The 17,837-nt window shown below is 46.7% G+C and overlaps 1 protein-coding gene across 1 annotated transcript in view; it reads right to left on the reverse strand.

Annotated features, from left to right (window-relative positions):
• The window catches only part of LOC145361722 (leukocyte antigen CD37-like), a 47,704-nt gene that overhangs the window by 10,242 nt on the left and 19,625 nt on the right, over positions 1 to 17,837 (reverse strand). Inside the window, exons 4-6 of the mRNA XM_080217647.1 lie at positions 13,974 to 14,098; positions 8,806 to 8,880; positions 3,927 to 4,034 (exon numbers count right to left, since the gene is read on the reverse strand). Of these exons, the coding sequence (XP_080073773.1) occupies positions 3,927 to 4,034; positions 8,806 to 8,880; positions 13,974 to 14,098 (308 nt within the window). The remainder of the gene's footprint in view (positions 1 to 3,926; positions 4,035 to 8,805; positions 8,881 to 13,973; positions 14,099 to 17,837) is intronic.

Here is a 17,837-nt window from a genome sequence, read left to right on the forward strand (position 1 = left end):
ACAATAACCACTGGGATTCCCAGTGACCAGGCTGGACAATGACCACTGGGATTCCCAGTGACCAGGCTGGACAATGACCCCCACTGGGATTCCCAGTGACCAGGCCGGACAATGACCACTGGGATTCCCAGTGACCAGGCCGGACAATGACCACTGGGATTCCCAGTGACCAGGCCGGACAATGACCCCCACTGGGATTCCCAGTGACCAGGCCGGACAATGACCCCCGCTGGGATTCCCAGTGACCAGGCCGGACAATGACCACTGGGATTCCCAGTGACCAGGCTGGACAATGACCACTGGGATTCCCAGTGACCAGGCCGGACAATGACCACTGGGATTCCCAGTGACCAGGCCGGACAATGACCACTGGGATTCCCAGTGACCAGGCCGGACAATGACCCCCACTGGGATTCCCAGTGACCAGGCCGGACAATGACCCCCACTGGGATTCCCAGTGACCAGGCCGGACAATGACCACTGGGATTCCCAGTGACCGGGCCGGACAATAACCACTGGGATTCAGAATGATGGAATGGTCAAGCAGGAGAAGTTTGATGTTACCCACACTCGACAGGCAGACTGAAATCTGTGATTTGTGGTTAAGAGCAGGAATCCTGGATGTTTGTTTCTCTGGGACAGAGTACAGCAGGCAATCTTTGGGAGCAGTCATGCTGTAAAATACCCAAATATCAGAATCATCTCATTGAGACTTGCTTTACTGAGCTTAATTTGTATTTTCACTAAGATTAACGAACATGTTCATTTTTACATGATTGCCTGCAGAGCACTGATCGGAAACTTGGTTTGATTCCTAATCTGGATTCAGTGAATAAAATCGTTCTGAGTTTAAATGAATCATGGCTGTCTGCTTGGTTAAAATTTAAGAAATACAGTATTCCACTTTCCCCCTCTCTGCCAAAGGTCTATCCAATATATTTATCCAGTGTGATATTTTTCCAAAGGATACTCTCTCTGATCTGATGTTCAGTCTATCATACTTTGTGTGGAATAGTGGCTTTCAGCCAGCTGTGTGTGTATGGCTCACTGTCAAACTGTGTCACTGAGTGCAGTATTGAATGTCTGTGTTGCTCAGTTTATAAAAGCAGCAGGGACTGGCCTGCTACCTTTACACGTGAGCTGAGACCCTTCATACCATTACCCTCTGCAGGTTCCTTCCATTAGTATAGCTACACAAACTGAATGGAGGCTGAGGAATGGACAAGCAGGACTGGAAGAACAGCCATCTGACCTGGGAGTCCAGTCTCGGACTGGCTGGGACAGAGAACAGCCATCTGACCTGGGAGTCTCAGGCTGACTGGGAGGTACATCAGCAGCAAGTGGAGTGGCTAAGGAGCAGAGTGCTGAGGACCTGACACTCACAGGTCGTGACAGCCTTTGAGTCAATGCACGTTGCCAGAAGGGGAAAGAGTTTAGTCACTGACTGCAATGTGAGCACTGGCCCATGCAGTAAATGGAAAGTTTCATTTTTATAGCAGCTTTTCTTGCTTCTTGTTTCTAAACAGCAGAGTTCTAAATGTTCAAACTTTTCTTTTTCCCCAGATCTTCAGTTTTTAAGAAGTTTATTTATTAGTATCACAAGTATGCTTACATTAACACTGCAACAAAGTTACTGTGAAAATCCCCTAGTCACCACCTGTTCGGGTACACTGAGGGAGAATTTAGCACGGCCAATGCACCTAACCAGCATGTCTTTCGGACTGAGGGAGGAAACCGGAGCATCTGGAAGAAACCCACACAGACACGGGGAGAACATGCAGACTCTGCACAGGCAATGACCCAAATCAGGAATTGAACCCAGGTCTCTGGTGCTGTGAGACAGCAGTGCTAAACACTGTCACCACGCTGTCCACCGACCCATTGTTCAAATTAACTTGTTTCTTGTCTAAGTTCTTTTTTACCCTCAAAACCGGGTCTCCTTTCTTTCTCACCTTTTCCTTCTTCCGACAACCCCAACATCTTTTAAGATCAAAATTTGCTATCGTCTATTCACTAGCCCTTAATTTGTGTGGTCCTTGCTGTTTCTGGTACTCTGTAATATTAACCTTGGGGTTCTGTTTAAAAAGCGCTGATGGGGAATGCCTTTCACAAAGAGACCAGCAGTCAGGGTGGGCCACCTTCACCAGAAATACAGGCTCAACACCGACTACACTTTAGTAATTTAGCTGTCAGGGTAGGTCATGTATTTAGTGGCCCAGACAGTCTAGCAGCCCAGCAGCACCTCTGTAAATCTGAGAAAGTATAACCCCATAAATGGAAATTAACTGAAAAGCAGGATCGGGGTTCCAGAAACTTTGCAGCACACATTTCACTGGCCACAACATGTGTGCCTCTGAAAGTATTTCCATTAACCATCCTCAACACTTGATCTGTAGCTTTTAAACACTAATTGTAAAGCAGCGTCTCTGGGAGATTCATGCAGAGTTCAATATCGCCATTCCAGACCAAATAAATTGTTAATAAGTCAAACACAAGCTTGAGAAAAAACAGGGATGTGTTGTTTACTTTGAGAGCTTCTGGAAGTAGATCAGAGGGCAATAGGTAACACTGGAACACCCTCTATCCCCAGGTCCTGCTCACAGAGCTGCAGGAACTAACTGGTGCCTCCTGTCTTTAGAAAGCTGTCAGGCTGTCAGAGTGCGACTGTGTGGCATCACAACTAGATTACTGAGAGCCCTTTCTAACAGCAAGCTCTGACAGCAAAGCTTCTTCTCTGTGCAGTTTGGAAATCTCTCCAGTTACCCTGTGAATCGCAAGAGAAAAATCAACAAGAGGAAGCGAGTGACCAAATATGGAATGGCAGAGTCCTGGATCATCCAGGGAAGGCAGATGGACATGGTTCTCCTTGGTCAGTCAGAGATTGGGGAGTCCCCATGGGCCAGCAGCAAGACTTCATCAGCCAGGGCATTGAGTTTATAAATTAGCAAGTCATTTTGCAGCTTTATAGAACCTTAGTGAGGCCGCACTTGGAATATAGTGTTCAGATCTGGTCACCTCACTACCAGAAGGACGTGGAGGCTTTGGAGAGGGTACAGAAAAGATTTACCAGGATGTTGCCTGGTATGGAGGGTATTAGCTATGAGGAGAGGTTGGAGAAACTTGATTTGTTCTCACTGGAGCGACGGACGTTGAGGGGAGTCCTGATTATGAAAGGCATGGACAGAGTGGATAGTCAGAAGCTTTTTCCCAGGATGGAAGAGTCAATTACTAGGAGGCACAGGTTTAAGGTGCGAGGGGCAAGTTTTAAAGGAGATGTACGAGGCAGATTCTTTACACAGAGGGTGGTGCCTGGAACTCACTGCCGGGGAAGGTAGTGGAAGCAGATACAATAGGTGCCTTTTAAGGTGGGGGGAGTCTTGACAAATTCATGAATAGGATGGGAAGAGGGATATGGTTCCCGGAAGGGTAGAGGGTTTTAGTTCAGTCGGGCAGCATGGCCGGTGCAGGCTTGGAGGGCCGAAGGGCCTGTTCCTGTGCTGTAATTTTATTTGTTCTTATTTGCAGGTGATCTCTCATCAAATCCTCCCTGGATCAAAAGGCTCTCGACATACCAACAGCCCCAAGCTTCCCACTAACCCAAGAGGCTACCATTTACTCAACTTTGTATTTTGCTCTGATCCATTGAATTTTAGTTGCTGCAAATCTCTCCGATAAGACAGCAGAACACTGACCGTAATGTTTCGAAGCAATTGATTCAGTTGGTGAAAGTTGGTGTGCTGTGGAATTGTTTATTTCATTGTTACTGAAGAACTGATCTCAAACTGTTAAACTGTTTGCTTCATCCTTTTGACAAAATCGTGAACTCCAAGTATTGACATTGCTACAAACTTGCTGCTGACCCACACCTTCTCTTCCCAGGTTGATGACACAGTCCCTTCAACCTGCCCTTGAATTTTCATACTCACTTGGGACTGGATGAAATCCCAACTCTCTTCCAGATTCTGGTGTTTCTCATCATCCACATTGTAGTTTTTAATCAGATCCTTCACAGCATTGCTCAGCTGTTTCTCAATCTGCAAAAGGTAAACTGAGCTGAAACTCACTGATCAACTCCCCAAGAGTTCCACAGTTACTACAACAACTTGTACATACAGCACCTTTAACCCAATAAAACATCCCAAAGTGTTTCCCAGAGAGTGACTCTGAGCCAAACAGGGAGATATTAGACAGACAACCAGAAATTTACTCAAAAGTGGATTTAAGGAGCATCTTAGAGAAAACAAACAGCAGAGAGAGCATGAGAGTGTGAAAGAGTCTGTGTGCCAGAGAGACACAGAGAGAGAGCGCGACAGACACACACACACACACACACACACAGAGCGAGAGACACACAGAGAGAGCGCGACAGACAGACAGACACACACACAGAGCGAGAGACACAGAGAGAGAGCGCGACAGACACACACACACACACACACACAGCAAGAGACACGCAGAGAGAGCGAGTGACAGACACACACACACACGCAGAGAGACACGCAGAGAGAGCGCAAGAGATGTGCAGAGAGACACAGAGAGAGAGAGAGAGAGACACACACAGAGCACACAGAGGCACGAGCACACACACACACAGGCGCACATAGACACACACACACACACACACACACACACACACACACACAGAGTGACACACACATGGAGAGAGAGAGAAACTGTGACTTAAAAAAGGTAAAAGTTTATTAGTGTCACAGGTAGGCTTACAATGAATCTCCAATTAAGTTACTGTGAAAATGCCCTAGTCGTCACAGTCCGGCACCTGTTCGGGTCAATGCACCCTAACCAGCACGTCTTTCAGACTGTGGGAGGAAACTGGGGCGCCCAGAGGAAACCCACGCAGACATGGGGAAAATGTGTAAACTCCACACAGACAGTGAACCCAGGTTCCTGGTGCTGTTAGGTAGCAGTACTAACCACTGTGTCACCATACGAGAGATCAGAGTAATGAGTCTGAGATTGCAAGATGATACCAACTTGGTGGGAAGGCAAGGTGTGGGCAGGACACAGAGAGGCAGCTGAGATACAGACAGGGTAGGTGAGGGAGATGGCAGATGGAATAGAATGTAGGCAAAAAGTCTTTGGCAGGTAGGATCAAGGAAAACCCTAAAGAATAAAAGAATGACTAGGGTAAGATTAGGGCCATCAAGGACAGCAGTGGGAAGTTGTGCGTAGAGTCCACAGAGATAGGAGAGGCGCTAAATGAATGTTTTTCATCAGTATTCACACAGGAACACGAGGAGAATACTGAGATACAGGCTATTAGACTAGACGGGATTGAGGTTCATAAGGAGGAGGTGTTAGCAATTCTAGAAAGTGTGAAAATAGATAAGTTCCCTGGGCCGGATGGGATTTATCCTAGGATTCTCTGGGAGGCTAGGGAGGAGATTGCAGAGCCTTTGGCTTTGATCTTCACGTCATCATTGGCTTCAGGTATAGTGCCGGAAGACTGGAGGATAGCAAATGTGCCCCCTTGTTCAAGAAGGGGAGTAGAGACCATCCTGGGAATTATAGACCAGTGAGCCTTACTTCTGTTGTGGGCAAAGTTCTAGAAAGGATTATAAGAGATAGGATTTATAATCATCTAGAGGGAAATAAATTGATTAGGGATAGTCAACATGGTTTTGTGAAGGGTAGGTCATGCCTCACAAACCTTATCGAGTTCTTTGAGAAGGTGACCAAAGAGGTGGATAAGGGTAAGGCAGTTGATGTGGTGTGTATGGATTTTAGCAAAGCATTTGATAAGGTTCCCCATGGTAGGCTATTGCAGAAAATGCAGATGTGTGGGATTGAGGGTGATTTAGCAGTTTGGATCAGGAATTGGCTAGCTGATAGAAGACAGAGGGTGGTGGTTGATGGGAAATATTCAACCTGGAGTTCAGTTACAAGTGGTGTACCTCAGGGATCTGTTTTGGGGCCACTGCTGTTTGTCATTTTTATAAATTAACCTGGATGAGGGTGTAGAAGGATGGGTTAGTAAATTTGCGGATGACACCAAAGTCGGAGGAGTTGTGGACAGTGTGGAAGGATATTGCGGGTTACAGAGGGACATAGATAAGCTACAGAGCTGGGCCGAGAGGTGGCAAATGGAGTTTAATGTGGAAAAGTGTGAGGTGATTCACTTTGGAAGGAGTAACAGGAATACAGAGTACTGGGCTAATGGTAAGTTACTTGGTAGTGTCGACGAGCAGAGAGATCTCGGGGTACATGTGCATAGCTCCCTGAAAGTTGGCAGCCAGGTTAAGAACATAAGAAATAGGAGCAGGAGTCGGCCATCTAGCCCTTCGAGCCTGCCCCGCCATTCAATAAGATCATGGCTGATCTGTCACTGCTCAGTTCCACTTTCCTGCCCTCTCCCCATAACCCTTAATCCCCTCTCTTATCAAAAACCCATCAACCCGCGTCTTAAAAATATTTAGCGAGGCAGCCTCCACCACTTCAACAGGCAGAGAATTCCAGAAATTCACCACCCTTTGAGTGAAGAAGTTCCTCCTCAACTCCGTTCTAAACCGCCCCCCTTTATCTTGAGGCTGTGCCCCTAGTCCTACTGTCTTTTCTGAGCGGGAAGAGTCTCTCCACCTCTATCCTATCCATCCCATTCATCATCTTATACGTCTCAATGAGATCTCCCCTCATTCTTCTAAACTCTAACGAGTACAAGCCTAGTTTATTCAGCCTCTCCTCATAGCTCAACCCCCTCAACTCCGGAATCAGCCCAGTAAACCTCCTCTGCACTCCCTCCAAGGCCAAAATATCCTTGCGCAGGTGCGGCGCCCAAAACTGCACACAGTACTCCAGCTGCGGCCTCACCAATGCCCTATACAGCTGCAGCAAGACCTCCCTACTTTTATATTCAATCCCCCTCGCTATGAAGGCCAGCATCCCATTCGCCTTCCTGACCACCTACTGCACCTGCAAGCTGGGTTTTTGCAACTCATGCACAAGGACCCCGAGGTCCCTCTGCACCGTCGCCTGCTGCAGTTTTTCGCCCCGTAAGTAATAGTCCTTCCTACCATTCTTCCTACCAAAGTGGACCACCTCACACTTGCCAACATTAAATTCCATTTGCCATTTCCTGGCCCATTCGCCCAGCCTATCTAGATTGATATCTAGGTTGATAAGGTTGTTAAGAAGGTGTACGGTGTGTTAGCTTTTACTGGTAGAGGGATTGAATTTTGGAGCCGTGAGGTCATGTTACAACTGTACAAAACTCTGGTGCGGCCGCACTTGGAGTATTGCGTACAGTTCTGGTCACCGCATTATAAGAAAGATGTGGAGGCATTGGAAAGGGTGCAGAGGAGGTTTACCAGGATGTTGCCTGGTATGGTGGGAAGGTCTTATGAGGAAAGGCTGAGGGACTTGAGGTTGTTTTCGTTAGAGAGAAGGTGGTTAAGAGGTGACTTAATAGAGGCACATAACATGATCAGAGGACTAGATAGGGTGGACAGTGAGAGCCTCTTTCCTCAGATGGTGATGGCTAACACGAGGGGACATAGCTTTAAATTGAGGGGTGATAAATATAGGACGGATGTCAGAGGTAGGTTCTTTACTCAGAGGGTAGTAAGGGCATGGAATGCCCTGCCTGCAGCAGTTGTGGACTCGCCAATATTAACATAACAGCCCAGCACAGGCCCTTCGGCCCTCGATGTTGCACCGACCAGTGGAACCAATCTAATGACCCTCTAACCTAAACTATTCCAATGTTATCCATATGCCTATCCACTGACCATTTGAACGCCCTTAAATTGGTGAGTCCACAACTGCTGCAGGCAGGGCATTCCACACCCTTACTATCCTCTGAGTAAAGAACCTACCTCTGACATCCGTCCTATAATTACCACCCCTTAGTTTAAAGCTATGTCCCCTCGTGTTAGCCATCAGCATCCGAGGGAAAAGGCTCTCACTGTCCACCCTGTCTAACCCTCTGATCATCTTGTATGCCTCAATTAGGTCACCTCTCAACCTTCTTCTCTCTAATGAAAATAACCTCAAGTCCCTCAGCCTTTCCTCATAAGACCTTCCCACCATACCAGGCAACATCCTGGTAAACCTCCTCTGCACCCTTTCCAATGCCTCCACATCTTTCTTATAATGCGGTGACCAGAACTGTACACAATACTCCAAGTGCGGCCACACCAGAGTTTTGTACAGTTGTAACATGACCTCACGGCTCCGAAATTCAATCCCTCTACCAATAAAAGCTAACACACCGTCCGCCTTCTTAACAACCTTATCAACCTGGGTGCCAACTTTCAGGGAGCTATGCACATGTACCCCGAGGTCTCTCTGCTCATCCACACTACTAACAGTCCTTCCGTTAAGGACATTTAAATGGTCATTCATAAACATAGGGATAACATTGGAATAGTGCAGGTTAGAGGGTCATTAGATTGGTTTCACAGGTCGGCACAACATCGAGGGCCGAAGGGCCTGTACTGTGCTGTAATGTTCTATGTAAAAGTGAAGTTACTCACTTTGGCGATAAGAATAGAAAAGCTGAATATTTAAGGTAAGAAATTTGTGTCAACGTTCAAAACAATTTGGATGCAGAAAGTTAGCATGCAGGTAAGTCAGAAGGCAAATGGCACAAAAACAGAAAATGCTGGAAAATCTCAGCGGGTCTGACAGTGTTTGTGGAGAAAGAACAGAGCCAACGTTTCAAGGATGGATGACCCTTCGTCAGAGCTCTGGGGAGTTGGGGGTGAAGGCTACAGACACATTTCCATGGGGGCAGTAGGGTCACTCTCTCGGTAACAGTAATCATTACAGCAGGTAACTGAGGTCACTCACCATCTTCCTTTGTGTGTAAATCAGAACACCAACAGTAATCTGTGACGCCAAGAGGAACACAAGCAAGGTGAAATACTGCAAAAGAGACAAGAGGCATTTGTGAGAAGAATTAGGACGATCCTCAGCCTTGGCCTCTTGGCCAATCCTGTGACCTCTGAACTTGGCCACGCACTGTTTCAGTTTGAAGCCGAGGTGCTGTCTTCTGGTCTCACTTTCAGTAAAAAGAGGAAGAGAGGACAGAGTAAACAACATGAAAGTATTTAAAATAGATACTGCAACAAGTATGTTAAAAACAGGAAATGGTTAACATGGCCAGCTTTGATCTGCCAGCCCAGAAACCCCCCAGAAACCACCGACCCAATCATCCCCCCCGAAACCCCTCCCAGAAACTCCCCCCCTCCAGGACACCCCCTCCACACTCTCATGGAATTAATTAGACCGCATTCAGGATATGACTCAGACCAATCCAGCAATAGCACCAGATCCAGCACTCCACACACCAACACTCGGCATTTCTGAACCTGTTAAAAAGTCACTAAAGCACCTTGAATGAAACCCAGCTACAACTGTATCAGCACGGGGTTAGATACAGAGTAAAGCTCCCTCTACACTGTCCCCCCATCAAACACTCCCAGGACAGGTACAGCACGGGGTTAGATACAGAGTAAAGCTCCCTCTACACTGTCCCCCCATCAAACACTCCCAGGACAGGGACAGCACGGGGTTAGATACAGAGTAAAGCTCCCCCTACACTGTCCCCATCAAACACTCCCACGACAGGTACAGCACGGGGTTAGATACAGAGTAAAGCTCCCTCTACAATGTCCCCCCATCAAACACTCCCAGGACAGGTACAGCACGGGGTTAGATACAGAGTAAAGCTCCCTCTACACTGTCCCCTGAATATATCTCAATACCCAAACCACCAGTCCTTAAAAGTGAAATATCTCCCTTCCACATGATTTAGACTCTGGTGAAATTCCAGCTTCTCATGTTCAGTGTGTTAAAACCATCCTCAGTCAAACTGCTGCATGGAGCAAACAAACAGAACTAACTGCTACGTCAAAATGAATGGAGAACAGAAGCAATGGCTGGAACTAACTCTTTCTCTCGGGGCCATATGGGCTTCTGAGAAACTGCTGTTTGATGAAAGACATGCCATTTCTTCCAGAAGACAACGCTGATAGTGTGTCTGGGGATGACTGACAGCTTTGGGGACTGTTGTGAGCAGCAGATGTTTCAATAATGAGACTTTGTTCCTGTATTTAGTGCTAGTTGGGTATTCCCCGTATCGCTAAGTGTTAGCTTCACAATCAAATAGTAAAAATCACCAGCCCATAGCTGAGAAATTCAGCAAAACTGACAATTACTTAAAAACTTTCAATAATCTTTTCTCATTTTCTCCTTTAGTTCAAGGTTTATCTCAATCATTATACTACAAAAGCTGTGGCCCCTGATATTATTCCTACAAAACTCATCTCCAAACTCCATCTGGGCCTCGGCTCCTCCACTTCCTAATTCACAGACCGTAGTCAGTAAGGATAGGCAGCAACAACACCTCCTCTTCAATCATCCTCAACCCCACAAGGCTGTGTCCTCAGCCCCCTACTATACTCCTTATACACCTATGACTGTGTGACCAAATTCCCCTCCAAATCATAAGAACATAAGAAATAGGAGCAGGAGTAGGCCATCTAGCCCTTCGAACCTGCCCCGCCATTCAATAAGATCATGGCTGATCTGAAGTGGATCAGTTCCACTTTCCCGCTTTCTCCCCATAACCCTTAATTCCCTTGTCTGTCAAAAACCTATCTACCCGCTTCTTAAAAATATTTAGCGAGGCAGCCTCCACCACTTCAACGGGCAGAGAATTCCAGAGATTCACCACCCTTTGAGTGAAGAAGTTCCTCCTCAACTCCGTTCTAAACCACCCCCCCTTTACCTTGAGGCTGTGCCCCCTAGTCCTACTGTCCTTTCTGAGCGGGAAGAGTCTCTCCACCTCTATCCTATCCATCCCATTCATCATCTTATACGTCTCAATGAGATCTCCCCTCATTCTTCTAAACTCTAACGAGTACAAGCCTAATTTATTCAGCCTCTCCTCATAGTTCAACCCCCTCAACTCCGGCATCAGCCTAGTAAACCTCCTCTGCACTCCCTCCAGGGCCAAAATATCTTTGCGCAGGTGCGGCGCCCAAAACTGCACACAGTACTCCAGCTGCGGCCTCACCAATGCCCTATACAGCCGCAGCAAGACCTCCCTACTTTTATATTCAATCCCCCTCGCTATGAAGGCCAGCATCCCATTCGCCTTCCTGACCACCTGCTGCACCTGCAGGCTGGGTTTTTGCGACTCATGCACAAGGACCCCGAGGTCCCTCTGCACCGTCGCCTGCTGCAGTTTTTCGCCACGTAAGTAATAATCCTTCCTACCATTATTCCTACCAAAGTGGACCACCTTGCACTTGCCAACATTAAATTCCATTTGCCATTTCCTGGCCCATTCGCCCAGCCTATCTAGATCCTTCTGTAGACTCTCCACACCCTCCGCACAATTTGCCTTTCCACCAATCTTGGTGTCATCAGCAAATTTCGACACCCTACACTCGGTTCCCTCCTCCAGATCATCTATATAAATGGTAAATAGCTGAGGCCCCAGCACCGACCCCTGGGGCACTCCACTAGTCACCAGCCGCCAATCCGAATAGCACCCATTGACCCCCACTCTCTGCCTCCTATTTGACAACCAATCCTCTATCCACGCTAACACCCTACCCCCAACTCCATGCCCCCTGACCTTCTGCAATAACCTCTTGTGAGGTACCTTGTCAAACGCCTTCTGAAAATCAAGAAAGACCACATCCACCGGCTCTCCTCTATCCACCGCCCTAGACACATCCTCATAGAACTCCAGTAAATTTGTCAGACACGACTTCCCTTTAATGAAACCGTGCTGCGTCTGCCCTATCAAGCAGTTCCCCTCAAGATGCCTCGCTATTTCCTCCTTGATGACGGATTCTAACATTTTACCTACAACAGACGTTAAACTAACCGGCCTATAATTCCCTGCCTTTTGCCTGGCACCCTTCTTAAACAACGGCGTAACATTAGCCGTTTTCCAATCTTCCGGCACTTCCCCGGAATCCAGCGACGTCTGGAAAATAACCACCAAGGCATCCACTATCACCTCCGCCATTTCTTTCAGGACCCTCAGATGCATTCCATCCGGTCCTGGGGACTTGTCCACAATCAGTCCCTCCAGTCTGTCGAGCACCGCCTCACCGTACCTCTACCCTATCCATCCGTCAGCAAACTTGAAAATTGATTTTCAAGTTTGCTGACAACACCACTGTAGTGGGTCAGATCTCAGACAATGACCAAGACAGAGTACAGGAATGAGATAGAGAATCTGGTGAACTGGTGTGGCAGCAATAGTCTCCCCTCAATGTCAACAAAATGAAAGAGATTGTCATCGACTTCAGGAAATGCAGTGGAGAACATGTCCTTGTCCAAATCATGGGGACAAAGTAGAAATGGTCGACAACTTCAAGTTTTTAGGTGTCCAGATCACCAACAACCTGTCCTGGTCACCCCCATGCCGACACTATAGTTAAGAAAGCCCACCAACGCCTCTACTTTCTCAGAAGGCTAAGGAAATTTGGCATGTCAGTTACGACTCTCACCAACTTTTACAGATGCCCCATAGAAAGCATTCTTTCTGGTTGTATCACAGCTTGGTATGGGCTCCTGCTCTGCCCAAGACCACAAGGAACTACAAAAGGGTGGTGAATGTAGCCCAATCCATCACACAAACCAGCCTCCCATCCATTGACTCTGTCTACACTTCCTGCTGCCTCAGGAAAACAGCCAGCATAATTGAGGACCCCACACACCCCGGACATTCTCTCTTCCACCTTCTTTCATTGGAAAAATGATGCAAAAGTCTGAGGTCCCGTACTGACCGACTCAAGAACAGCTTCTTCCCTGCTGCTGTCAGACTTTTGAATGGACCTACCTCACATTAAGTTGATCTTTCTCTACATCCTACCTATGACTGTAACAGTACATTCTGCACTTCTCTATAAACAGTACACTCTGTCTGTACAGTGCGCAAGAAACAATACTTTTTATTGCATGTTAATACACGTGACAATAAATCAAATATTCCGACAGTACTACAATTTGTAGGTTCCAATCCAAGTCACTCGCCATCCTGACTTGGAAATATATATCAACTGTTTCTTCACTGTCACTGAGTCAAAACCCTGAAGCTCCTTCCCTAACAGCACTGTGGATGTACCTACACCTCAGGGATTGTGGTTCAAGAAGGCAGCTCACCACCACCTTCTCAGGGGCCATTAGAGAAGGAAAATGAATGCTGGCCTGCCATTGATGCCATGTTCCAAAAATTAATTTATTCCTCTCTCCCAAACCTGGTTAATCTCCAAATTCTTTCCAAGCTCATGTCTTCATCATATTCCTTGCAGCCTATCACATCACCCTCCCTCCCAGGTCAGGTCAGGTCTTCCCACACATTCAGCCGAACCTTTGGAGAAGGGAATCTTGTCAAAACACACTGCTCTCAATATGGTCCTTCCTGAATCCAACTCAAGGCTTCCATCCAAAATCAAGAACAAAATCTGACCAGAATATTGGGGGAATTTATCTGTTCTTCCAAGTAGTGTGGGATCTTTTGTACATATCTGTGAACGGTAAGTGTTTAGCTCCACCAGTGACTGTGAACGTGGGCAGTCAGCAAAGCTTTATCGTTTAATACTGCTACACTGTCACTAACTTGGTACTCTGATCTGCTTACTTCTAAAGAGAATTATTTTTAACTCTGATATCAGAGATCTTTAGTTTCATATAGGCCTTTTAACCCTTTGAGTTCTTCATTCAATATCCATATTTGGACTGTAAGTAGTCTCACGAGAACAGCTTTAATTGGTAGCAGAAACTTTTGGAGCATCTGTGCCTAGCCCAGTCTAACACCGACAGCTCCACATCACGTATTTGTACTGACAGGTACGAGAGAAGGGGAAATGTGCACAGTTTCACGTCACCATTCCCCACAGCCGGAGCGATGTTTGTCTCACTCGGGGAGACGGAGAATGACATCATCATCTCCACAGATCCCCATTTATCTGATTGGCTGAAATGGTACTCACAATTCCCAACATGCATTTCACCTCCTTCAATGCTCCAATACAGCCGAGAAATCCCATCAGCATGGTGAACGTCCCCAAACTGGACAGCAGGTACGACCAGAGATAGAAGGGGGCCGAGACAGTTCCTGTTCAGAAAAGAAACCATTAAAAACATAAAAGCTAAACCCAAAACAGACACAAAGATTCACATTTGTAACATCTATATCCATCCCAGGAGGAGGGAACATGCGAAGGGGAGGACGAGGCATCCACGGCTGATAAGGAAAGTCAAGGACAGCATAAAAGCAAAAGGAAAAGCAGACAAAGTGGGCAAGGATTAGCGGGAAGCCAGAGGATTGGGAAGCCTTTAAAAAGCGAGAGGTCAAACTAAAAAAGCAATAAGGGGACAGAAGATGACATACGAATGTAAGCTAGCTAGTAATATAAAAAGATAGGAAGAGTTTTTTTCCAATATATAAAAAGTAAGAGGGGCAAAAATAGACATTGGACCACTGGAAAATGAGGCTGGAGAAGTAATAATAGGAAACAAAGAAATGGCAGAGGAACTGAATAGTTACTTTGCATCAGTCTTCACGGTGGAAGATACCAGTGGGAGTCAGGGAGTGGAGTGGCCATCACTAAGGAGAAGATTCTGGGGAAACTGAAAGGCCTGAAGGTGAATAAATCACCGGGACTGGATGGACTACACCCCAAGGTTCCAGAAGAGATAGCTGAGGAAATTGTGGAGGTGTTGGTGGTGATCTTTCAACATTCACTGGAGGCAGGGAGGGCACCAAAAGACTGGTAAGTAGCTAATGTAACACCGCTGTTTAAGAAGGGAGGGAGGCAGCAGACGGGAAATTATAGGCCGGTTAGCCTGACTTTGGTCACTGGCAAGATTTTACAGTCCATTGTTAAAGATGAGATCGCAGAGTACTTGAAAGTGCACAACAAAATACAACTGAGTCAGCACAGCTTCGTCAAGGGGAGGTCATGTCTGACAAATCTGTTACACTTCTTTGAGGAAGTAATAAGGAAGTTAGATAAAGGAGAACCAGTGGATGTGATTTATTTAGATTTCCAGAAGGCCTTTGACAAGGTGCCGCATAGGAGACTGTTAAATAAGTTAAGTGCCCATGGTGTTAAGGGTAAGATCCCGGCATGGATAGAGGATTGGCTGACTGGCAGAAGGCAGAGAGAGGGGATAAAGGGGTCTTTTTCAGGATGGCAGCCAGTGACTAATGGTGTCCCTCAGGGGTCAGTGCCGGGACCACAACTTTTCACAATATACATTAATGATTTGGAAGAAGGAACTGAAGACACTGTTGCTAAGTTTGCAGATGATACAAAGATATGTAAAGGAACAGGTAATATTGAGGAAGCGGGAGGCTGCAGAAGGACTTGGACAAGTTAGGAGAGTGGGCAAAGAAGTGACAGATGGATTATAATGTGGAAAAGTGTGAGGTTCTGCACTTTGGAAGGAGGAATGGAGGCAGAGACTATTCCCTAAATGGGGAAATGCTTAGGAAATCAGAAACACAAAGGGACTTGGGAATCATTGTTCAAGATTCTCTTAAGGTTAACGTGCAGGTTCAGTCGGCAGTTAAGGCGGCAAATGCAATGTTAGTGTTCACATCGAGAGGGCTAGAATACAAGAGCGGGGTTGGACTTCTGAGGCTGTATAAGGCTCTGGTCAGACTCCATTTGGAGAATTGTGAGCAGTTTTTCGAGGAAGTGATGAAGATGATTGATGAGGGTAGGGCAGTGGATGTTGTCTACGTGGACTTCAGTAAGGCCTTTGACAAGGTCCCTCATGGCAGACTGATACAGAAGGTGAAATCACATGGGATCAGAGGTGACCAGGCAAGGTGGATACAGAACTGGCTCAGTCATAGATGGCAGAGGGAGCAGTGGAAGGATGTGTTTCTGAATGGAGGGCTGTGACGTGGCATTCCGCAGGGATCAGTGCTGGGACCTTTGCTGTTTGGAATATATATAAATGATTCGGAGGAAAATGCAACTCGATTGATCAGTAAGTTTGCGGATGACATAAAGATTGGTGGATTTGTGGATAGCGATGAGGACCATCAGAGGATACAGCAGGATATAGATCAGTTGGAGACTTTGGCGGAGAGATGGCAGATGGAGTTTAATCTGGACAAATGTGAGGAAATGCATTTTGGAAGGTCTAATACAGATAGGAAATATACAGTAAATGGTAGAACTCTTAGGAGTATTGATAGGCAGAGGGATCTGGGTGTACAGGTACACAGGTCACAAAGTGGCAATGCAGTGGAGAAGGTAGTCAAGAAGGCACAAGGCATGCTTACCTTCATCGACCGGGATATTGAGTTTAAAAATTGGCAAGTCATGTTGATGCTTTATAGAACCTTAGTTAGGCTGCACTTGGAATATAGTGTTCAATTCTGGTCACCACACTACCAGAAGGATGTGGAAGCTTTGGAGAGGGTACAGAAAAGATTTACCAGGATGTTGCCTGGTATGGAGGGCATTAGCTATGAGGAGAAGTTGGAGAAACTTGGCTTGTCCTCACTGGAGTGACGGAGGTTGAGGGGGAGACCTGATAAAAGTCTATAAGATTATGAGAGGCACGGACAGAGTGGATAGTCAGAAGCTTTTTCCCAGGGTGGAAGAGTCAATTACTAGAGGGCACAGGTTTAAGGTGCGAGGGGCAAGTTTTCAAAAAGACGTACGAGACAGATTTTTTACGCAGAGAGTGGTGGGTGGCTAGAACTCGTTGCCAGGGGAGGTAACGGAAGCGGATATGGTAGTGACTTTTAAGGGGCATCTTGACAAGTACATGAATGAGATGGGAATAGAGGGTTATCGTACCCAGAAGGGTAGGGGGTTTTAGATAAGATAGGCAGCATGGTCAGTGCAGGCCTGGAGGACCGAAGGGCCTGTTCCTGTGCTGTAATTTTCTTTGTTCAATTTTGGGTCGTTTCCTCTTGGAAAGAATCCAGGGGCGGTTCACAAGAATGATCCCTGGAATGAAGAGCTTGTCATATGAGGAACGGGTTGAGGACTCTTAGTCTGTACCTGTTGGAGTTTAGAAGGATGGGGGGGGATTCTTATTGAAACTTACAGGATACTGCGAGGCCTGGATAGAGTGGACGTGGGGAGGGTGTTTCCACTAGTAGGAAAAACTAGAACCAGAGAGGGCACAACCTCGGGATAAAGGGACGATCCTTTAAAACAGAGATGAGGAATTTCTTCAGCCGGAGAGTGGGGAATCTGTGGAACTCTTTGCCGCAGAAGGCTGCGGAGGGCCAGGTCATCGAGTGTCTTTAAGACAGAGATAGATAGGTTCCTGATTAATAAGGGGATCAGGGGTTATGGGGAAAAGGCAGGAGAATGAGGAGGGGAAAAATATCAGCCATGATTGAATGGTGGAGCAGATGGGCTGAGTGGCCTCATTCTGCTCCTGTGTTTTATGATATCCACGTGCACACATCATTATATGAGGGTTTATGAAATAGAAGGTGGGAGTGGGGTGGGAGGGATGTACAATAATTTAGCACAATAATGGGCATTTAAACAATGTGATCGGTAGCTGGTCCTGTGGCCATTCCACAACATAAAGAGCTTCAGAGGAGAACAATGTGTGAACACTGAAGCTCAGAGCAGTGATCGCCCGACATGGGAACAAACTCCACACAAACCCCAGGCTTCGGCCTAGGCTCATCTGCCTAGAAAAAACAGTAGAGCACAGGAACAGGCCCTTCGGCCCACCAAGTCTGTGCTGACAGATGCCGCTCTAATATTTTCCTGCCTGTATGTGGTTCCTATCCCTCTATTTCCTGCCTATTCATGTGTCTATCCAGATGCGTCTTGAACGTTATTATAGAACCTGTTTCCACCGCC

The sequence above is a fragment of the Carcharhinus amblyrhynchos genome, chromosome 35 (genome assembly GCF_965287045.1).
Source record: "Carcharhinus amblyrhynchos chromosome 35, sCarAmb.v2.hapA, whole genome shotgun sequence".
Taxonomy (NCBI): Eukaryota; Metazoa; Chordata; class Chondrichthyes; order Carcharhiniformes; family Carcharhinidae; genus Carcharhinus; species Carcharhinus amblyrhynchos.